This window comes from Staurois parvus, unplaced genomic scaffold (genome assembly GCF_062004578.1).
Source record: "Staurois parvus isolate SC_StPar_1 unplaced genomic scaffold, SC_StPar_1.0 ptg000053l, whole genome shotgun sequence".
Taxonomy (NCBI): Eukaryota; Metazoa; Chordata; class Amphibia; order Anura; family Ranidae; genus Staurois; species Staurois parvus.
The window spans coordinates 216,356-237,924 of NW_028317849.1; the positions used below are offsets into that span (position 1 = coordinate 216,356).

General features: G+C 39.7%; 1 protein-coding gene across 2 annotated transcripts in view; it reads left to right on the forward strand.

Moving 5' to 3' along the window:
• The window catches only part of C2CD4C (C2 calcium dependent domain containing 4C), a 64,225-nt gene extending 51,862 nt beyond the window's left edge, over positions 1 to 12,363 (forward strand). For both annotated transcript variants that reach the window (XM_089667017.1, XM_089667010.1), the window contains exon 2: positions 9,754 to 12,363. In XM_089667017.1, the coding sequence (XP_089523143.1) occupies positions 9,786 to 11,081 (1,296 nt within the window). In that variant the 5' untranslated portion in view covers positions 9,754 to 9,785 and the 3' untranslated portion in view covers positions 11,082 to 12,363. The remainder of the gene's footprint in view (positions 1 to 9,753) is intronic.
• Positions 12,364 to 21,569: the final 9,206 nt, after the last annotated feature.

The following is a 21,569-nucleotide window of genomic DNA, read 5'->3' on the forward strand; positions in this document are numbered from 1 at the left end:
TCTTCTGATGCCAGTTTCAGGCACAAAGATCCTTCAGGAAGCAATTTGAGCTGCAGGCAGTTCCCATTTTTTTGTTTATGTGGGTCTGTTAGTGTTTTGTTTGCTATGTATACAAACGGCACTGTAGCAAAAATGCATGCACAATTTGCTAGGACAGATTGTTAAGACTTGACTCAAAACTGACCCATCTCAGGAAGACAGTAGCCTTGATATGGTTACAAATGATTAATATTTGATATTTACCTATTCTTGCAATGATCATTGTGAAGGAAAATAAAATTAAAGTGATTCTAAAGGCTCAAGGTTTTTTACCTTCATGCAATCTATACAGGAAGGTAAAAATAATAAATAAACCTTCTCTTTGCAGCAGCTCCCTCAGCACCTCCTAATACTCACCTAAGCCCCTTCTTGATCCAGCAATGTGCACTGGAGTCTTGGCTATCCCAAGACTCCTGTTCCTCATTGGCTGAGACAGAAGCAGGTGCCATTGGCTCCTACTGCTGTCAAACACAGTGAGTGAGAAGAGAAAGGGGGCGAAGCTGAGCCATGGCTCCATGTGTGAATGGACACAGAGCACTGGGTGCCCCCATAGCAAGCTGCTTGCTGTGGGGGCACCCGACAGGAGGGAGGGGCAGGGAGCACCGGCGAGGGACCTGGAAAGAGGAGGATCTGGGCTGCTGTGTGCAAAACCATTGCACACAGCAGGTAAGTATAGACATGTTAGAAAAAAAAGCCATTAGAATCACTTTAAAAATATATTTCTATATTACCACAGAATTGAACACATATTGATAACATGCCAGAAAGATATATAACTTAATAAGTTAGGATGCTGGTTACAGTTGTTAAGTGTGCACACTGCCTCCAGAAGCTCATAAGGAAGATCCATAGGATAAGAAGCAGCAGAACGCATATTTCATCATTTTGGTGAACTGTATACCTGGTAACCATTTAGACATCTGTGGTGCACTCATCAACTATTGCAGCTTTCTGGCAATAAAATCATAATAATGTCCCATTGTTTTTAGCAGCAGGAGATGTTTGACACACCCAAGTGACAAACCACATAGGGAGCATATGTGTGGGGAAGGGGGGAGGGAGAGTGAAATGAATTGTGTGAAGAGCCAGGAAGCATGTGACTGATACAACACTAATGTACCTATTAGGCTTGCTTGTGTGCCAGGTAACCTCTGGCAATGAATAATCAAGCAGAAAGCAGGACAGTCCTTAACCCTTTATATATTTCCACATGTATTCGCAAGGAAAAAAACACGTGTGTGTGTATATGTATGTATGTATGTATATATATATATATATATATATATATATATATATATATATATACAGTCAGGTCCATAAATATTGGGACATTGACACAATTCTAACATTTTTGGCTTCTTGTTCGTTTCATTTCAAATCCATTTTGGTGGTGTATAGAGCCAAAAATGTTAGAATTGTGTTGATGTCCCAATATTTATAGATCTGACTGTATATATATATATATATATATATATATACACACATTTTTTTCCCCCTTAGGTAGTATTGTATAAAACAAAACAAATAAAGGGTTATTTATTGAATTTGGTGCATTCAGAATCTGGAGCAGCTGTGCATGGCAACCATAACCAAATAGCTTCTAGCTTTCATTTTCAAAGCCTAACTGAACAAACTGAAGGTAAAAACTAATTGGATGCCATGCTCAGCTCTCCAGATTATCTCTGCTCCAGTTTTGATCAGTTATCCTGATAATATTTGTTCAGTCAATTAAAATTTAGTTCCTTGCAGTAGAAGAGCTACCATACTTACCTTTCCAGTGGCCCATGTCTCATTCCTTCTCTCAGTGCTGCAGTTCCCAACATTGTCTTCGGTATTTGAAAAATTTTAAGAATTTTGGGTGTCTTTGTCCTCTGCCACATTGTGATTTAATCCTCTAAGCCCTGCATAACTGATATATGTTCTGTAGTGATGTAGGGGTTGGCGGCAGGAACACATAACAGGGTACAAGGGCATCCAACACTCCCAGAAGTTTTGAATGGTTAAAAAACTAAGCAAGAATGCAGTACAGAAACTGAAGTAAGGTAGCAGGTAGCAGGCTGCCGGAGAGGTGAAATACTTCTTCTTTTGCAGGGTACAGAGAGTATGATTTTATTTTTTAAAGAATGTCAGTGTTTATAAATAAAATATGTTTCTGCTTTTGCCTGAAGATCGCAGTTGGTGTGTTTCCAGCTACTTTTTAGTGGGGTGCACACCTTCCTAAACATTAGCTGCAAATAAACTACTGAATAAAATGTGTGTGTGTGTGTGTGTATATATATATATATATATATATATATATATATATATATACAGTCAGGTCCATAAATATTGGGACATCTACACAATTCTAACATTTTTGGCTCTATACACCACCACAGTGGATTTGAAATGAAATGAACAAGATGTGCTTTAACTGCAGGCTGTCAGCTTTAATTTGAGGGTATTTACATCCAAATCAGGTGAACGGTGTAGGAATTACAACAGTTTGCATATGTGCCTCCCACTTGTTAAGGGACCAAAAGTAATGGGACACTTGGCTTCTCAGCTGTTCCATGGCCAGGTGTGTGTTATTCCCTCATTATCCCAATTACAATGAGCAGATAAAAGGTCCAGAGTTCATTTTAAGTGTGCTATTTGCATTTGGAATCTGTTGCTGTCAACTCTCAAGATGAGATCCAAAGAGCTGTCACTATCAGTGAAGCAAGCCATCATTAGGCTGAAAAAACAAAACAAACCCATCAGAAAGATAGCAAAAACATTAGGCGTGGCCAAAACAACTGTTTGGAACATTCTTAAAAAGAAGGAACGCATCGGTGAGCAGAGCAACACCAAAAGACCCGAACGACCACGGAAAACAACTGTGGTGGATGACCGAAGAATTCTTTCTCTGGTGAAGAAAACACCCTTCACAACAGTTGGCCAGATCAAGAACACTCTCCAGGAGGTAGGTGTATGTGTGTCAAAGTCAACAATCAAGAGAAGACTTCACCAAAGTGAATACAGAGGGTTCACCACAAGATGGAAACCATTAGTGAGCCTCAAAAACAGGAAGGCCAGATTAGAGTTTGCCAAATGACATCTAAAAAAGCCTTCACAGTTCTGGAACAACATCCTATGGACAGATGAGACCAAGATCAACTTGTACCAGAGTGATGGGAAGAGAAGAGTATGGAGAAGGAAAGGAACTGCTCATGATCCTAAGCATACCACCTCATCAGTGAAGCATGGTGGTGATAGTGTCATGGCGTGGGCATGTATGGCTGCCAATGGAACTGGTTCTCTTGTATTTATTGATGATGTGACTGCTGACAAAAGCAGCAGGATGAATTCTGAAGTGTTTCGGGCAATATTATCTGCTCATATTCAGCCAAATGCTTCAGAACTTATTGGACGCCGCTTCACAGTGCAGATGGACAATGACCCAAAGCATACTGCAAAAGCAACCAAAGAGTTTTTTAAGGGAAAGAAGTGGAATCTTATGCAATGGCCAAGTCAATCACCTGACCTGAATCCATTTGAGCATGCATTTCACTTGCTAAAGACAAAACTGAAGGGAAAATACCCCAAGAACAAGCAGGAACTGAAGACAGTTGCAGGGATGAAACCCAGCGTCTGGTGATGTCTATGCGTTCCAGACTTCAGGCTGTAATTGCCTGCAAAGGATTTGCAACCAAGTATTAAAAAGTGAAAGTTTGATTATTATTCTGTCCCATTACTTTTGGTCCCTTAACAAGTGGGAGGCACATATGCAAACTGTTAGAATTTCTACACCGTTCACCTGATTTGGATGTAAATACCCTCAAATTAAAGCTGACAGTCTGCAGTTAAAGCACATCTTGTTCGTTTCATTTCAAATCCATTGTGGTGGTGTATAGAGCCAAAAATTTTAGAATTGTGTCGATGTCCCAATAGTTATGGACCTGACTGTGTGTATATATATATATATATATATATATACACACACACACACAGTGGGGCAAAAAAGGATTTAGTCAGCCACCAATTGTGCAAGTTCTCCCACTTAAAAAGATGAGAGAGGCCTGTAATTGGCATCATGGGTAGACCACAACTATGAGAGACAAAATGAGAAAAAAATCCAGACAATCATATTGGCTGATTTGGAAATAATTTATTTGCAAATTATGGTGGAAAATAAGTATTTGGTCACCTACAAACAGCTCGGCCCAAACGAACTAAAGGTTCACATTATATACCACGTGTATAAGACAACCCCAGATTTATGGGGTATGTTTTTAAGTATAAAAAGTCATCTTATACGCAGGAAAATACGGTATTTGCTGTTTTTTTTTAACACAGGTCACCCTAACAGTACAGTATCACCATAGTGACACTGTACTACTTGTGGGGGGAGATGAAGATTTTTTCTTTTCTTTTTTTTCACCGATTTCTTTTACACCCATAAAGGCTATAAAAGCGATAATTTCTCCTTCTCTCTGGCTGCATTCATGCAGCTATTGAGCCATTGAGAAATACTGTGCAAGCTGTGATTGGCACAGGCAGTGGATGCGGGGGGATATTTTATAAACATCCACCTGTTTTGGCAGCGCTCCTGTCTGGCCGTTTATCTACATGGGCCAGACGGGAAGTGGTTACCGGGCGTATAGGATAAATTGTAGAACATTGTGCCTCAGACTGCACAGTAAGGCCGAGCATACACAGGTGATACATACATGCCATATAAAACTAGATACTTTCATAATTGCTACGGACTCTTTCTGTGACAAGGTCCTATCTGAAGTAACAGCAGGAGAGTTACAAGAGTACAGACACACTCTCAGAACAAAAGCACACTGATTTTAGGACGCCAGCAATAGAATGTTAAAGGATGAGTTAACCTTTTGCACAAAAATAATAAATGCACAATTTTTTGCAGGTAAAAAAAATTAGCATTTATTATTTTAGGGCTCCAGGAGCCTGTAAAGCATTGCACTAGTGATCATCAGATCGCTGGTGCTGTGCAGATCTCCTGCAGACCTGTCAGTATATCAGCTTGCCTATATGGGATGTGCAGGCAAGCAGATATACTGATAGGAAGATTCAATGAACTACCATGGCGCTCCACAGCACCATGGTACTTCATTGAGAACTACAAGCCGACAGCTGCTAAGGTTTATTCATTCATGGAACTCTGTAAATGAATGATGCAGCTGCATTGGCGGAGCATGACCACGCTGTTTTTAAATACTGACAGCTAGTATGTGGAAATTCTCCTCGTATTTCTGTCACAGGGAGGGGGCAGCAGCTGCAGCATTGGGAACATGTTACATGTTCCACCCTAAAAATGGGTGGAACATGTAACATGTTCCCAAAGGTGAACTTATCCTTTAATGTTTTGTGACAAGAGGTCATTAATGCCAAGATGCCCAGACCTCAGCGTTTGTCATTTAACTTAACAGTAACTCTAATTTGCAAACCTAAATAACTGTTAAATATTTTTAATGATATACGTGGATTTTATTTTCTAAACCGTTTTAATAAAAACCATACTATGTTTTTTTTAATTATAGACTGATAAATGTATACAAATGTAAAAAAAAAAAGGTTTACTTTTTAATTTATTTTTGATTCTGTAATTGTATCCTACAATTACATAATTAAATAGATGGCATTATAGATGACATTGCAGGCTGAAGGCTTATTTTGTCAGTGAAACCTTCAGCCTGCACATGATCATAGTGTCATACCAGATATAGTGATCATATGATTGGGAATCACTCTGGTAATGTACTGTATCCCCAGCATGGGGCTATCCTGCTGGGAAAACCTATAAATACAGGATGCAAATTAGGTTAATGGGAGCTGCAGTGATGGAAAAACTCCTCCCATGTGACCAATCAATAGGTCCAAACACTGTCACACAACCAAAGGGGTAATGCCACCACTTCCTCCCCAGGCTCCAACAGCTAGCCTAAATGGACACAGTAGTATCTCCTAAACAACTGTTGAAACATTAGTCACATAGGGAGTGCAGTGTTTTCAGTGAGTTGGCTGACTACACAACATTTAAGGTTAAAAGCTGGCCCCAATAAGCTTTATTTTGTGCCCACATTCAAACATAGGGAGCATTTACAGTATCTCCCAGAAGTGAGTACACCCCTCATATTTTTGTAAATATTTTATTCTATCTTTTCATGTGACAACACTGACCCCCCCCAGCAATGCTGGAATCACTCATATGTCTATTTCCCAAAGACAACCTCTGGATATGACACTGAGCACGTGTACTCAACCTCTTTGGTCGACCATGGCGAGGCCTGTTCTGAGTGGAACCTGTCCTGTTAAACCGCTGTATGGTCTTGGCCACCGTGCTGCAGCTCAGTTTCAGGGTCTTGGCTATCTACTTATAGCCTAGGCCATCTTTATGCAGAGCTATAAATCTTTTTTTCAGATCCTCAGAGAGTTCTTTGCCATGAGGTGCCATGTTGAACTTCCAGTGATCAGTATGAGAGAGTGAGAGCGATAACACCAAATTTAACACACTTGCTCCCCATTCACACCTGAGACCTTGCAACACTAAGAAGTCACATGACACCAGGAAGGGAAAATGGCTAATTGGGCCCAATTTGGACATTTTCATTTAGGGTTGTACTCACTTTTGTTGCCAGTGGTTTAGACATTAATGGCTGTGTGTTGAGTTATTTTGAGGGGACAGAAAATTTACACTGTTATACAAGCTGTACACTCACTACTTTACATTGGAGCAAAGTGTCATTTCTTCAGTGTTGTCACATCAAAAGATAGAGTAAAATATTTACAAAAATATGAGGGGTGTACTCACTTCTGTGAGATACTGTAAATCATCAGTTTTTATGCAAACAAAAAAAAAACCAGCACGTTTTAGCCCTTTTTAATTTCCAATGGCAAGGGAGAAAGACAAATCCATCTCCTGATACATTCGAGCATATATTGGCATAGAGGACAAAATGGAAACATTACCTTCTGTAATACAATGCATTCATCTGCGATACGTAACTGTACAGGAGAAAACAATCTAAACAAATTTCTTCTCTGCCTCACCATTAAAAGCTCAGCTATGAAGAGGTTATGGTATGAAACCAAAAAATATTTGTTGGTCCTGGTCCTAGCCCTTTTCATACAGTCCATCAGTAGCAGGTAAATAGACCTTGTATGCCAAATCCACAAAATAATAGCTTGTACTCGCATATTATTATTATTATTGTTATACAGTATTTATATAGCGCCAAAGGGTTTGCTCAGCGCTGTACAATAGCAAGGGGGACAGAACATGAGACAAGACAGTAAGAATACAATACACGAGGGGTTCGAGGGCCCTGCTCTTTCGAGCTTACAATCTAGGAGGGAGGGGAAGGTGGTACAGGAGGAAATGGCTGTGGGGGATGGAGTGGTGGGAGGAGTGGAGGAGGTTAGTTGTTAGGTGAGGTCAGGTGTTAGGTGAGGTCGGGGTAGGCTTCCCTGAAGAGGAGGGTTTTCAGGGTGCGCCTAAAGGTGAGGAGGGTAGGTGACAGTCTGATGGATTGGGGTAGGGAGTTCCAGAGGCTGGGGGAAGTCCTAGAGAAGTCCTGCAATCGGGAGTTGGAGGAGGAGACCAGGGAGCTAGAGAGTAGGAGGTCCTGTGAGGAGCGGAGGGCACGGGAAGGGTAGTATTTGGGTATCAGATCAGTAATGTAGTTCGGGGCGGCATTGTAGGTCAGAGTTAGCAGTTTGAATTTGATGCGTTGGGCAATCGGGAGCCAATGAAGAGATTGGCAGAGGGGGGAGGCAGATGTGGAGCGGTTGGTGAGGTGGATGAGTCTAGCCGCTGAGTTTAGGATCGACTGGAGTGGGGATAGATTCCATAGATAGATGCCAGTGACATAATCACTGCAAGACTGTCAGGCTGATTTAGCTTGGTTGCCCAAAATTTTGAGAGAGAATGTATGAACACCTAGCTTCAACTATAAAGGGAAGCAGGGAAGACACACTATTTGCATAATGGGGTCAGTTTCCAGGAAACTCTGTAGTTTCAATAGACTTTCACTGGTTGTCATAGTGTTTCTTAAAAAAAAAAAGGCTTTTAAAATATCAACACATTTACTTTATAGGTTTATGTATATCAAGATGATCTCTTTTACATGTATATTTTTAAAAATGTATACAAATATACATTTTCTTTGTTATTTTTTTCTCTGATTTTAATCAAACATATTGCAGCAAAAGGTGGTGTTCTTAACCAAGGACTTCAAAAATCACTTTGTGTATAAATAGCTTATTTATTTTCTCATAAAAAAAACAACTTCACTGCATTTAATCTGATTAGCTCTTCTTCTAAGTCAAATAAGTATTATTTTTAGAGAAAAGTACTTTTTGAAGTCCTTGGTGCAAGGCACCTTTTGCTGCAGTGTGTTCTGGTTAACTCTGTTATGGTGGGTTGGTGACGTCAACACAAAGAACTTTATTGCAATTATTTGATAGGCAGTCTGTGATTTAGGCGGTCTGATTTAAATCAATAAATTACTAGATTGAGGTCCAGTTATAAGTCAGTAGTATGGGCTTACTGCAAACATACTACTGCATTTAAAAAAGTTATAAAGCAAAGCTCCATTAAAATAAATAAATTGGGAATAAAAAGCCAGAAGAAGGAGAGCATACTTGCATGACCTGTCAAAGTCATGTGACCAACCCTTGCACCAATTATGAAGTGTTTTCTTCACTGTTTTGCAGGCTACACTTCGTAAGGCACTGCAGGCAAGCAAAGAAAAGGGAGCTCAATTAAAATAAGTACATTGGGAATAAAAAGCCAGAGGAAGGAGAGCATACTCGCATGACCTGTCAAAATCCTATGACCAACCCTTGCACCAATTATGAAGTGTTTTCTGCACTGTTTTGCAGAGTTTACTTCGTAAGACCCCGCAGGCTGCACACCACGGCCTGCATTTTATGAATGGCACTTAAAGTAAAGGCTTAGCATAAGGTTACCACTGCAGTGTCCAACAGTTACTGGTATCCATTCTCTGTTATAAGGGAGGACATAAATGGTTGGCCTTTAGGCATTACATTGAAATTAAAGATATCAATTAAATAGTTTGTTTTGTATGCATTAAACATAAGGGAGGTGTAATTTATTTTTAACAGTACATAATATAAACAAGATGAATAATATGTTTGCTCCAGTATTTAAAATGACAGTGTTAGGTAATGCGGTCAGTATGGAGGAACTGTGAAATGCTACTACAACCAGATGAGCAGTACTAGACCATATGATCAGAGCTTCAACCCTACTTCCAGAACCAAACTAGAGTCATCAGATTATGTCATCAGAATTATGTCATTAGAATCAGAAAAGAGTTATAGCAATATCATGGCATTAGACCTTAACTATATCAGCAGAGACAAATAATGAGATGTCTTGAATCTGTCAATGTTACCAGTAGCCTGAGGCAGACTGTAATATCAGACTGAATTTGTCACAAGATTGTATTGTAACATGCAACCAGAACCCTCAGCATGGCACTAGAACGCATTCCCTCATCCCTGACAAGCCAAACCAAGACTATATTTTATACACCCTTATTTCTCTTTTACAGTGGCCAATTGTAGGCTCCTTCCCTCTAATAAAAGTAGTTCAATTTATGCAATTATTATTAATATTACTATCCGTACCAAAATGTTTATTCATAAGCAGAGTGTGTTTTAATGCTTTATCTAAAATTTTAAACTGTGCTCTTTTCCTAGGTTAAATCTGCAATACTCACACCTCAGATACAATGTGGCTTCTGGAAAGGATTCGAGGCACAGTAGACCATAGTAATGCTCGACAAACAGGAGAAGCTGGTGACAAACAGTCTAAAGGTGGATCTTACAGCAATGTCCTGACCCCAGACAAAATTCCAGACTTTTTCATCCCTCCAAAACTGATGCCAACTGAAGGGGGTGGAGCTGAAGGTGAAGGAGTAGCATCAAAACCTAATATTGGAACCTCTGCTTCTGAGCAAAATTTGTCAGGCCGACGACCACAACGTAGCCCCCGTTTACCAACCAAAGCTACTTCGGAGAGCCGAAACCTTGTGAAGGCTGCAAACCGTCATATCATTCAGATTGAAAGTGCTGATGAATGGGCATCAGAGGAGGATTTGGGTACTAATGCAGATCCACAGTCTCAAACTGCCATGTCTCTGCCATATGTACCTAAAGCTCAGACATCATATGGGTTTGTAACTCTTATGGAGAGTCCACATACAAGGCGAAAAGAATCTCTCTTTCATAGTGAACAGGGCTCTCTTTCTCCATGTCCATCACAGTCCAGTTCCCCCAGTTCTCAGAGACGGAGTGCAACAGAGGGGGGAGGAGGGTCCCAGCTGAATCCATCAGACTTTGGAATGTCCCTGATGAATCCCTACCGATATTTCAGCGGTGGTGAAAGTGACACTTGCTCCTCTGCAGAGTCCTCACCATTTAGTTCACCACTGCTTTCCCGTTCTGTTTCCCTGTTAAAGATATTTACCCCAGACACACAGTCAAAACTTATGAAGCTAAAGCACTCTGTTGCTAGAAACAGTTCACTATCCACAGATGAATGCAGCTCAGCAGACACTAGTCCTAGCATGCCAAGAAGAAGGGTACGAGGAGCCAAGGGTGCTGGTATTGCTGGTCAACAAGGCACCATGCCCTTGGACCTTCTACAGAAGGAACACAATGTAGGCCTTAGTAAAGGAGGCAGTATGAGGCTGTCAGCAGAATATGACCCTTCTAATGCTCGACTTAGAGTGCGGTTAATTGCTGCAGAACATCTCTTTGATAAACTCTGTGACCTAAAAGGTGTAAACTGCTGTGTGGTCCTGTATCTGAACCCTGGAAAAGTTCACCGTCAGAGAAGCACCATTATTAAGAACAGCCGAAACCCTGTCTTTAATGAGGATTTCTTCTTTGATGGATTGGTGGCTGGAAGTGCTAAAAAGATGTCTCTTAAACTAAAAGTACTGAACAAGGGGAGCAGTCTTAAAAGGGACACACTGCTTGGAGAGAAAGAGATCCCACTAACAGCATTGCTGCCCTTTCTCTGAGACAAGGGTAGCTGTGATAGAGTGCATGTTGTGGGAGAGTGCTCTGTACTGGTGAATGGCCTTATTGCTGGGGCATGGGATTTGCAGAGCCAAATATGATATCCTGTAATGAATTGGGCATACCCCTAGAAAGTACTGCACTCTAGCTAGATCAAGCTGCAGAGCTTCATACTTCCATGGCTACAAACAAGCTCACTTATATTAAAAATAAACTACAGGGCACTGAGCTTCCAGTGTATAGTTGAAAAGTAAAGCACTCTACACATGTAGTGATGATCAGTAGATCATTTCTAGTCAAGCTTTATGCGGCTTCACAACAAAAGTGGTGAAGAACCAATGCCAAACTAGCCTACAAATGCAGACAGATCTGCACAGAATCAGTAACACTAAAGTTTTTGATTCTCAAGAATAAATAGATCTGCTTAGACATGCGGAACTTCCCTCAAAGGGGACAGATGCGCATAATGAGGCTGGTTCAGGCCTGATGAAATCTAAACAATAGTACATAAATAAAATAATAAAACATGCATCCTGCATGATAAAGCTCACAAAGATTCTGCATGTTTGCATAACAATTTCACTCAGGCACTGTGTGTATTTCATGTTTGCCTGAATTTGAAAGGCTGACCTGACAATGTTAGGATTATTTATCGTCATTACAATAGATAAAAAGAAATATCAGAGACTCCAAGGTAACAACCACCAGCCAGAGCCTGTTAGTTAATTGCAATCGTGCTGCGTCTTTTCGAGGCAGTTCTCTGTTTCCTGTGAAACAGTTCTTACTTCCTGTCTAGAGACTAGATTCTTCATGTGCTACAAGCAATTGCAGGAAAATAATGTATTACGGGATTTTAATCCTCTGATACAATTGATAGATGCTTCCAGAATTCTTCACCTTTTTCACACTGATGTATTTGTCTTCACCTGGATGAGCAGAAGACACAGCCGTCTTCACTTCTTCCACGTGATAGATCCCATTGCGTCATACCTTCAAAGCTTTAGTTCAGAAACTCGTAGGATCTGCCACTCCTGGTTAATCTACCTTCTGTAACTCAATGCTTGTACATAACGTTTTGCACCTTGAAATTTGAGAAAAGCTGTGTATTTATAATGTGGATGCTTAATCACAAGGTCAAACATTCCAATACAGGACCTTTGCTGAAGACATTAGGAATGTCCACAGCACTTCACTCATAACTGGTATTTTTTTCCTGTTTGTTCATAGGTTAGTCAATGCTACAATAAAGGAGTCGTAAGATCTCCATTTCTGTTTTTGACATGTTGAAGTTGCAGATGCTTGTTCAGTGAGTAGTGCTTCAGTGTAGAGAGCAGCATATATTTGCTTGTGTGTTACTTTTGCATCTTTTGTAGGGCATTACAGCCCTGAGAAGACATGACTTTGCCTTACGCATTAGACAGTAATCGCTATACAAAAATATAATGTTTACTTGTAGCTTTCTCCATAACAGCATCCCCATTCAAAGAGGACCTGTTACCATTGCATTTCAGACATTCTGTATACAGGGAAAACAAATGCCTGGTCCGACTTCTGTTTTACTAATGTATAAAATGACTGCTGTAACTCTGTACTTCCAACAAGGAAGTTGTAATCTGTGCAGGAAAAAGTGTCGTTACAACTCCTTCCACCCCGCTAGAGTTTTGCTATGCGAAACACTTTGCCTTACGACATGGTTAATGACTAGATTAGTCTGTCAATTAGCACTTAACAAATACACCTACTCAAAGCTTATTTGCTAAGTTACTTAATGATTCAATAAGGGCTTGTTGAATCATTATTGAATCCTATATCTTGCAAACACTGTAGCTTTTCAGGTGGATGGGGGTCATGGAGTTTTTTTATTGAATTCTTGAGAATGCCTTAAAGATGTTTCATATTTCTATTAGAAATCCAGTACAAACTAGGCCTTATAAAAGCTGTTACGGATATAGAAAAATTTCAGTATACATAATTGATTATGGGGCTTACTCGTACAAATGCTCCGATACCTGAAATGGATACCTTCGCGGTCCAATTTGAGCCCCTACAAAATGAATGGTCTCAAATCACACTGCAAACAATTTCATGTGATTTGAACAGGAATGCGGTGTGATTCGAGACATTCAGTGTTTATGGCTCAAATTGCACTGCAAACAATTTTATGTGATTTGAACAGGAATGCAGTGCGATTCGAGACATTCAGTGTTTATGGCTTAAACTTGTACTGCAAACAATTTTATGTGATTTGAACAGGAATGTGGTGCGATTCGAGACATTCATTTTTTATGGCTCAAATCACACTGCAAACAATTTCATATAATTTGAACAGGAATGTGGTGTGATTCAAGACATTTCATTTTTTTATGGCTGAAACAATTGAGTACTGTCCGTGATACTTTTTTTATTTGCACTAACATAACATAACTAAAATAAATAATAATAATAAAAAAAGTATCACGGACAGTACTCAATTGTTTGTCGCAAATGTGACTACAATCACCTCAAACAAAATGGAAGATATTTTTTATGGCTCAAATTGCACTGCAAACAATTGTATGTGATTTGAACAGGAATGCAGTGCGATTCGAGACATTCAGTGTTTATGGCTTAAACTTGCACTACAAACAATTTTATATGATTTGAACAGGAATGCGGTGCGATTCGAGACATTCATTTTTTATGGCTCAAATTGCACTGCAAATCGCACCGTACCTGCAGGCAAACTGCCTGTAGTTCAGACAGGAATCACACCACATTCCTGTTCAAATCACATGCGATTCTTTGCAGGGCAATTTGAGCCCATCCATTTTGTATGGAGTCAGATTGCACCACAAAGGTATTGGCAAATAGGTGAGCACTGAAGTATTGGTACTCTTACTCGCTGATTAAAAAAAAAACGGTATTGGTGCAACTCTATTTTCTAGTGTTTTTTGAAGCCTATGTCCCTATTGGGGAGATTTCTCGTATTGGTGCAACCCTATTTTCTAATGTTTTTTGAAGCCTATGTCCCTATTGAGGAGATTTCTCAATATTTTCTGTCTTGCTGACAGGGATTCACATTGGGAATCACTAGTTTTTTTTAGAAATCTCTAGCAAAGGTACAGACACAACCAAAGCACTTTTTGGAAGGGCAGGGAAGAACTACATTCTTTTTTTAGTTCAAGTATCACTGGGACAAAAGTTGAGGGAAAATCACCCAGTGGGGACACAAACAGAATTAAAATCCTGACAGAGGTTTCTATCTAAAGCTAAAAAGAGCAAACAAACTTTAATTATGCGTGATTAAAGTTAAATTTGTCTAACTAAAAAAAAAATTTTAATTTTTTTTTTATAATTGTAAAACCAGATATTCATTACAGGTTATTCTGTCATTTCTGCTATCAGCACCATGGACAACCCAGAAAGCAATACTACTTGCCATATGTTTTAAGCAATGTTCACACAATGAATGGTAAGTTAATGCTGAATTCCAGGAATGGGTTTTATTACATAGATCCTGCTTGCACATGTGTAAGTGTGCATATACCATAGCTGTATAACTGCTTTGGAAGCAATAAATCCACTGTAGTGGTCACCACTGTCTTTCAGGTCTTGTTGCGAGTGGCTGCCCTGCTGCATAGTAATGACAGGGATACTTGCTCGGTACAGACATCACTGACAGAACGCCTTGTCTTTTTCTCAATGAATGCAAAATGTCTGATTCAACGAAGTGGAGATTGATACCTCTCCAATCTGACAGCACCGTGGATCAATGAAACAAATGCAAGGTGTGTTGTGCCAAGTATGGTTTTTGTACAGCAGGGCACCTGTTTGACAAGGAACCCTTCCACAGCAGTCCCACAGGTATGGCCTATGTATACTTACATCCATCCAAACTGGACCAATGTAACTATGCAATACAACCCATGCTTTGAATTCAGCTTTAAAGCTGATCTCCACCTTTTGATATACTTTACATAGTTTGTTTGGGCCAGTTTGGTCCCTCACTAACCTGTGAGGCCACTGGATGTGCAGTATAATCTGTATGAAGCTGCAGCTACATACAGCATATTACACTGTGTTTCGGGAGCGAGCCAAGATTTCCAGTCTCCTACCTGGCTCACAGTAGAGACTATCACAGCGGTGCTCAGCCGTTCAGAGTAAGCACCGTATTCTATCAATGAGTTAGAGAGGCCAGTTGTGATGTGACAACCTCTGACTCAGCCAATCAGAGGACGCTTTGTATTCATTGATAGAATACATTGCTTTCTCTGAATGGCTGAGCTCTACTGTGATAGACTCTACTATGTACCAGGGATGAGACTGGAAATCTCGGCTTGCTCCCGGAACAAAGTGCAGTATGCTGTATGTAGCCTCAGCTACGTGCAGATTATATCGCACATCCAGCGGCCTAACAGGTTAGTGTGGGACATAGTTTGTTTGGGCCAAGCTGTAAAGTATATAACATATAAAACGTAAAAACCTGCGCTTGGATAAATACACACAAAATAAAAAAATTTAAATAAAATAAAAGAAGCTGCTTGCGTAAAAAGGCACATACAAAATGAAAACAAAGAAAATGCAGCGCTAATCTATAACATAATAGATAATCATAAAGTCCAAATAATAATCAAATAGATAATCAAATAGATTTGGATAAATTGCACGAGGGGAGTTCGGCACCATATACCATCACCAAGGCACCCGAATGAATAAGCCCCTTACTGGACGTTCAGACCGAAACACACTGGTCAATATACGCAGCTCAAAAAGGGATCAATAGTTAATTGGATGACGAAACGTGTTGGGTGGAGCTTCAGTGTGTGACGTCACCGCGTTCTGGAGGGACGGCGGCCATCTTTCTGGTTGGAAACTTTTATGTTTAATGCTGCCTTTGTTTGACTACTGGATGGGAGTCCTTTTTCTGGCTTTTCGAGGACCTTTATAAGAGGAAAAATGAACCTTATCCTTAGGAGGACTGCCAACTTTATCATCCACACTATTGATCCCTTTTTGTGCTGCATATATTGACTGGTGTGTTTCGGTCTGAACGTCCGGTAAGGGGCTTATTCATTCAGGCGCCTTGGTGATGGTATATGGTGCCGAACTCCTCTAGTGCAATTTATCCAAATCTATTTGATTATTATTTGGACTTTATGATTATCTATTATGTTATAGATTAGTGCTGCATTTTCTTTGTAAAGTGTATAAAAAGGTGGAAATCAGCTTTAATTTTTAGTTTCACATGTGAAAAATAATTTGCATGAAAATGATGCATCTTTTAATCAAGAAGCGAACCTATACAACTTTTTTTCCGCATGGAATATTTAATTTTCTGATTTTTAATGAAGTACGCCCAATGTAATCAGCTTTTACAACAGCTCGGAATGTTTGTTTTTATATAAACCTGCAACTGCCCTGCTATGTCATTTAATACAATGTATACAGTATGGCACATTTGTTATGCAACTTTTAAAAAGAATGCTTTCTAGCTTTACTGCTCTTGTCACAGAGCAGAGTACTGTGATGTATTCTGTGAAATTTTCTGTAACTCAAGGTGATTTTCCATTGCTGGGGGATTAAGACAGTAGAAGCTGCAAAGGAAAGGAGCACTTTCTAAGCCTTTGTTGTCCCTAGGGAATGGTCTGTTATGTCCAAAGCAAAGCTGTAAGGTGTACATATTGTAAAGCAAGCACAGTAAGCTAAAACCTGCTCAGAAACAAAAGCTAAAAAAAAGTTCCCACAAAAATGAAGACATTAAGACCATGCCAGTATATATTTCATTGCTTAAAATGTAGAAAAAAATAAAAGAATAAACAAACCTGTGACAGGGAGAAAAAGTGGGAGCTAATATCACAAGTGGGGACTAAGGCAGCAGAAAAAAAGGCAAGGAATAAGGAGGATGATGACCTCTTGTATTCCCCTGCTCAGTTGATGATGGAAAGGCGGTGGGGGAGTCTATGTTTTCAGCTAATCCGGCAATATGCTGAAAAAGAAAGGGAGGGCAATTACATAATCAGTCTACTGCTGATCTTTTATTGTCCAATCACAGGGAGGTGACCAAGCTGTTTTACCTTACCACAGTAGAGAATTTGGGGTTCAGGTTACATTCTGTGCTGTGTGACATGACTGTGTACATTTCTGGTCTGGAAGAACAGAAATATAAATTATTTGGCAGCTAAGCCAGTGTTTATAGCTGTTTGTGTGGATTTCAGCTTTAAATGAATGTCTCTGAGAACCTTATTTATAAAAATTGGGAATGTATTTCCATAGCAGTCAGTCAGAATCAAACTATCACTTTTCTAGTACTGGATAGAAAACGAAAGGAGACATCTGATTTCTGTGCGCATACCTTTCTTTTTGTACAGTTTTATTAGCCTCTGTCATTGTTCCCTTATTAGTCTGTGCTTCTAATACCAAGCCCAAGGAAATGTGACATCTTTTCTTTTGAGCATTCCATGGTATTTGGACTGAGGACAAAAAGTTCAGTAACAGGACAACCTATGTAGTGGTGCTGTAACATTTCTTTGGAGGGTTTAATTTTTTTCTAGATTGCACTCTTAAAGTGGTATTATACCCAAAATCAAAAAAAATATTATTTTATTACAGGTCCTTACAGATACTTGTATAGCGCCGTAAATTTATGCAGTTACATCAATTTATATATTGCATTTTACTATTCCTTAGATGCAGTGGTTGCATGTTTTCTTTTTTTCCTTTGTTTTCACCCAGTGATCCTACTAGAAAGTCTGTATTTTTATAACTTCCTGCAGCAGATAAAGTCTGTCCAGCAAAATTGGCAGTTTGAGGGTTGAGCTGCAGCTGGACAGAGAGGTGCAGGATCTGTAGGATGAGTTCTGTCCTCTCTACTGCCAACTGCTGAGACGTGGGGTGGGGTGGGGTGGGGGGGTGCAGAGATGAGCTTCTCCGCATCTGCATGGAGAAGAGCAGGATCTGGTGGAGGAGTTTTGTACTCCTCTCTTCTACTGATTGCTGAGATGAGGGAGTTGACACAGCTGAGGGCCACATGAAATGACCTGGAGGGCTGGATTTGGTCCTCGGGCCTTGTGTTTGACATCTGTGTCTACATCACTGGGTGAAGCCCAGTTCCTTTATAATCAGTGTGCAGTGCAGGAGCGGAGGTGAGCTCCTGAGCTTTGGAAGCCAGCTATATCACACGACAAAGGAGTGTAGCAGGATGTTTTTGAGCAGTAGTGCAACTTAGCTGGTACGCTTACCCTCTCCCCAGATTAACAATGCTGCAGTCCAAGTGGAGCATCATTGCCCACCCTAAGAAAAGAGATCACATGAAGAAAAGAAGTATGGATCCTGGCTAGATAACTAGGTGAAAATGTAGGGGAAAAAAAATAAAGAAAACCAATGCAGACTCGACACATCTAGGGATTGGTGAGCTGCAATATATTTTACTTTTGGGTTTTTGGGTTTAATACCACTTTCTATACCAACACTGACCATTGTTGCATCTTCAGGACCATAGACGTTCTTATTGCTTCCATGTGAAATCTAGCAATATAACCTGCTACTAAATGTATAGATAGTTCATTTGTAAATATTGAGTTGTTAATGCATGAAAATCCAGATGCATGAATTAGTTTAAACTGGTTTTATTGTCATTTTTTAGACTATAGTTTCTGAAAATTTGTATTCAAAATGATTTGACACTGTATTACCACTTTACCCCTATTCTGTTGTGGGTGAGTGTTCATATAGCTTGTACATTAGTCCAGTTCGTTGCTATTTGGCCATCCAGTTGAGTTTTAAACTTGTCTAGCTCTGTACAACACATTATTAGCCAATTCTCCATGATGAAAGAGGCGGCCTGACGTATTGAATAGATGCAAAGGTGCCTGCTGTAGCCAAGCCACTTCTTGATATCTTTCCTGAGAGCACAGTACATGGGGTGCAGGTAACACATTCTCTTCTTCTTTCAGACAAATTTCACAAATAAAATGCACAGACCACTTTAAGGGCATAAATATACTGTGAGCATTACACATATATCTGCCATCACAGAGTATACAAAATTCTTATACGTGTGAACACCTAAAGCCTGCATTTGCCTTTGTAATAAATTTAGCCTGAGATGCACATTACACATAAGAAAGCAGGCAGGTCTTAGTGTGCTTAGCTGGAACACAAATATCAACATGATCACTCAAGGTACTGAAAATACAAAGTACAAAGGAAAAATCCCACATTCTACTTGGCATATGGTGAATCTTTTCTCAAGGCATACTGTAGATGCAAAATGTTCTGTCTTGAGAAAGCGGTCATTTGAAACTCCGAAATGTTATGAATTTTGATGCTGATGGAACTTCAGTGAATTCTCCAAACCAAGTGGATTTCTGGCTTCCTTCTCTGTGTTGTCAGTACAGAGCCTCTGTTGCCTGGCAGCCACAGCTATATCTGAAAATGTGCATAGATTCAATTTAGCGCTGAAGTGCAGTAGATTTTATTTTATTTTTTTTATGTTTTATACTTAGGCTCTGTAAAACAGCCAATACCTGCTCAAAAGTCAATTAACCAAATTAGATGTTTCTTAAATCAAAGCCTATCTAAACCCAAAAATAGAAATTATGTATTGCAGCTTACCTGCCCTGGTGGCTGCATTCATGTCCTTCTTTCAGGCTGAGAACCTTTCCAGCAAGTGTAGAAATATCTGTTGATCTTGCAAGATTTGCATTGTCCTTGTGCCTTCCTGTGAGTGGAAAAGACAGCAAAACACAATTGTATATTTCTTTTGTAAACTATGTTGTACTACTCTCATCAATATACAGTGTATGGATATGAAAAAAGGCAGGTATGTTTGTAGCCCAGTGGTGTGACAACCACGTCTCCTCCATAGACACAATGGCAAAAATTTGTAGACATAAAGGGGTTGATTTACTAAAACTAGAGCGTGCAAAATCTGGTGTAGCTCTGCAAAGAAACCAATCAGCTTCCCGGTTTTATTCTCAAAGCTTAATTGAATAAGCTGAAGTTAGAAACTGATTGGCTGCCATGCACAGCTGCACCAGAGTTTGCACTCTACAGTTTTAGTAAATGAACCCCACAGGGACAGAGAGTGTGTTATTTGCAGGATTACCATGTAAAAAAAAAAGGAAAAAAGCTACAGCAAAGATGTAGTAAAATACAAGATGTTGAATATTTGTTTTTAGGTTCATATATGCATTAATCTGAGCCTTCCTTTTTTAATTTTAAACAATTTGAAAATTGGTGAACAAAAGACTTCTATGAAGGTTGTATAGTTGAATGAATAAGCTGATGTATTGCCCGCATTAACATTGTGCACAAAGTCATCCTGTACATCAAAAGTATTACATCTATGGGTACATTTGGAGTGCGTTTTAATGTAAACTTTTGGCCAAAAGTATGTGGACATTTCTCCAAACTGGGTTTAGGTGATTCTAGTGAAGGTTACTTATAATACTGTGGCATAGTATTAAAGATTAAGGAGATTGTGCTCCTCCAACCTTGTAGTTTGAAACGGCCCTTTTCTATTGCAGCAAAACAAAAACCGAGGTCCAAAAAGACTTGATTTGATGAGTTTGCCATGGAAGAATTCAAGTGGTCTTCACAGAGCCTTGATCTCAACCCTTCATAGTACTTTTGGGATGAACTGAAACAGTGATTGTGAGCCTGGTCTTCAAATCCAGCATCAATACCTAACCTCACAAATGTTCTTTTGGCTGAATGGGCACTAATTCTGAAAAAACACACTCCAAAATCGTTTGGAGAACCTTCCCAATAGAGTGGAGACTATTATAGCAACAAAGGTGGGGGGGGGGGGAATCAATAATAATAAAAGCAGTTTTGTTTGTTAAAGGTTCACCTTTTAAAAAATAATAATAAATGCACGTCTTTTTGCAGGTAAAAAATGTGCGTTTTATTATTTTTTTTGACTTGGAGGCTATAAAGCTTTGCACCCACCATCAGCAGATTGCAGGTTCCATGCCAGACCCCTGCAGGCTTTTCAGTGTATCTGTCTGCTTGTACCTCTTAACGGCCAGGCATATATACACCGACAGGAACAGAAAATGATCTATCACAGCGCTCAACCAAGCCAACAGCCTCAAAGGCTGTGGGGACTTGTAGATTCCCATTCACAGAACTCTGTGAATGAATGATGCTGCTGGGTGGGTGGAGCCGTGCACAGCTAATGTTTGTTTTTTTTTTAATACTGACAACTAGCAGAGGGAGAAGATCCCCCACTAGCTGTCACTAGATGCAGCGCAGCAGAGAGTGGGAACATGTTACATGTTCCACCCTAACAACAGGTAGAACATGTAACATGTTCCCAAAGGTGAACTTATCCTTTGAAAGTGGATGTCCAACAAGCCCATATAGGTGTGATGGTCAGGTGTCCACACACATTTGGATCTTTAGTGTACTTTGTAATGTGTTAAAAATGAAATGTTAGCATTTAATAACTACCAATTGGTTATTAGCTGCATGTTCTACAGCCTGTTTTACAATGGAGATAAATATAG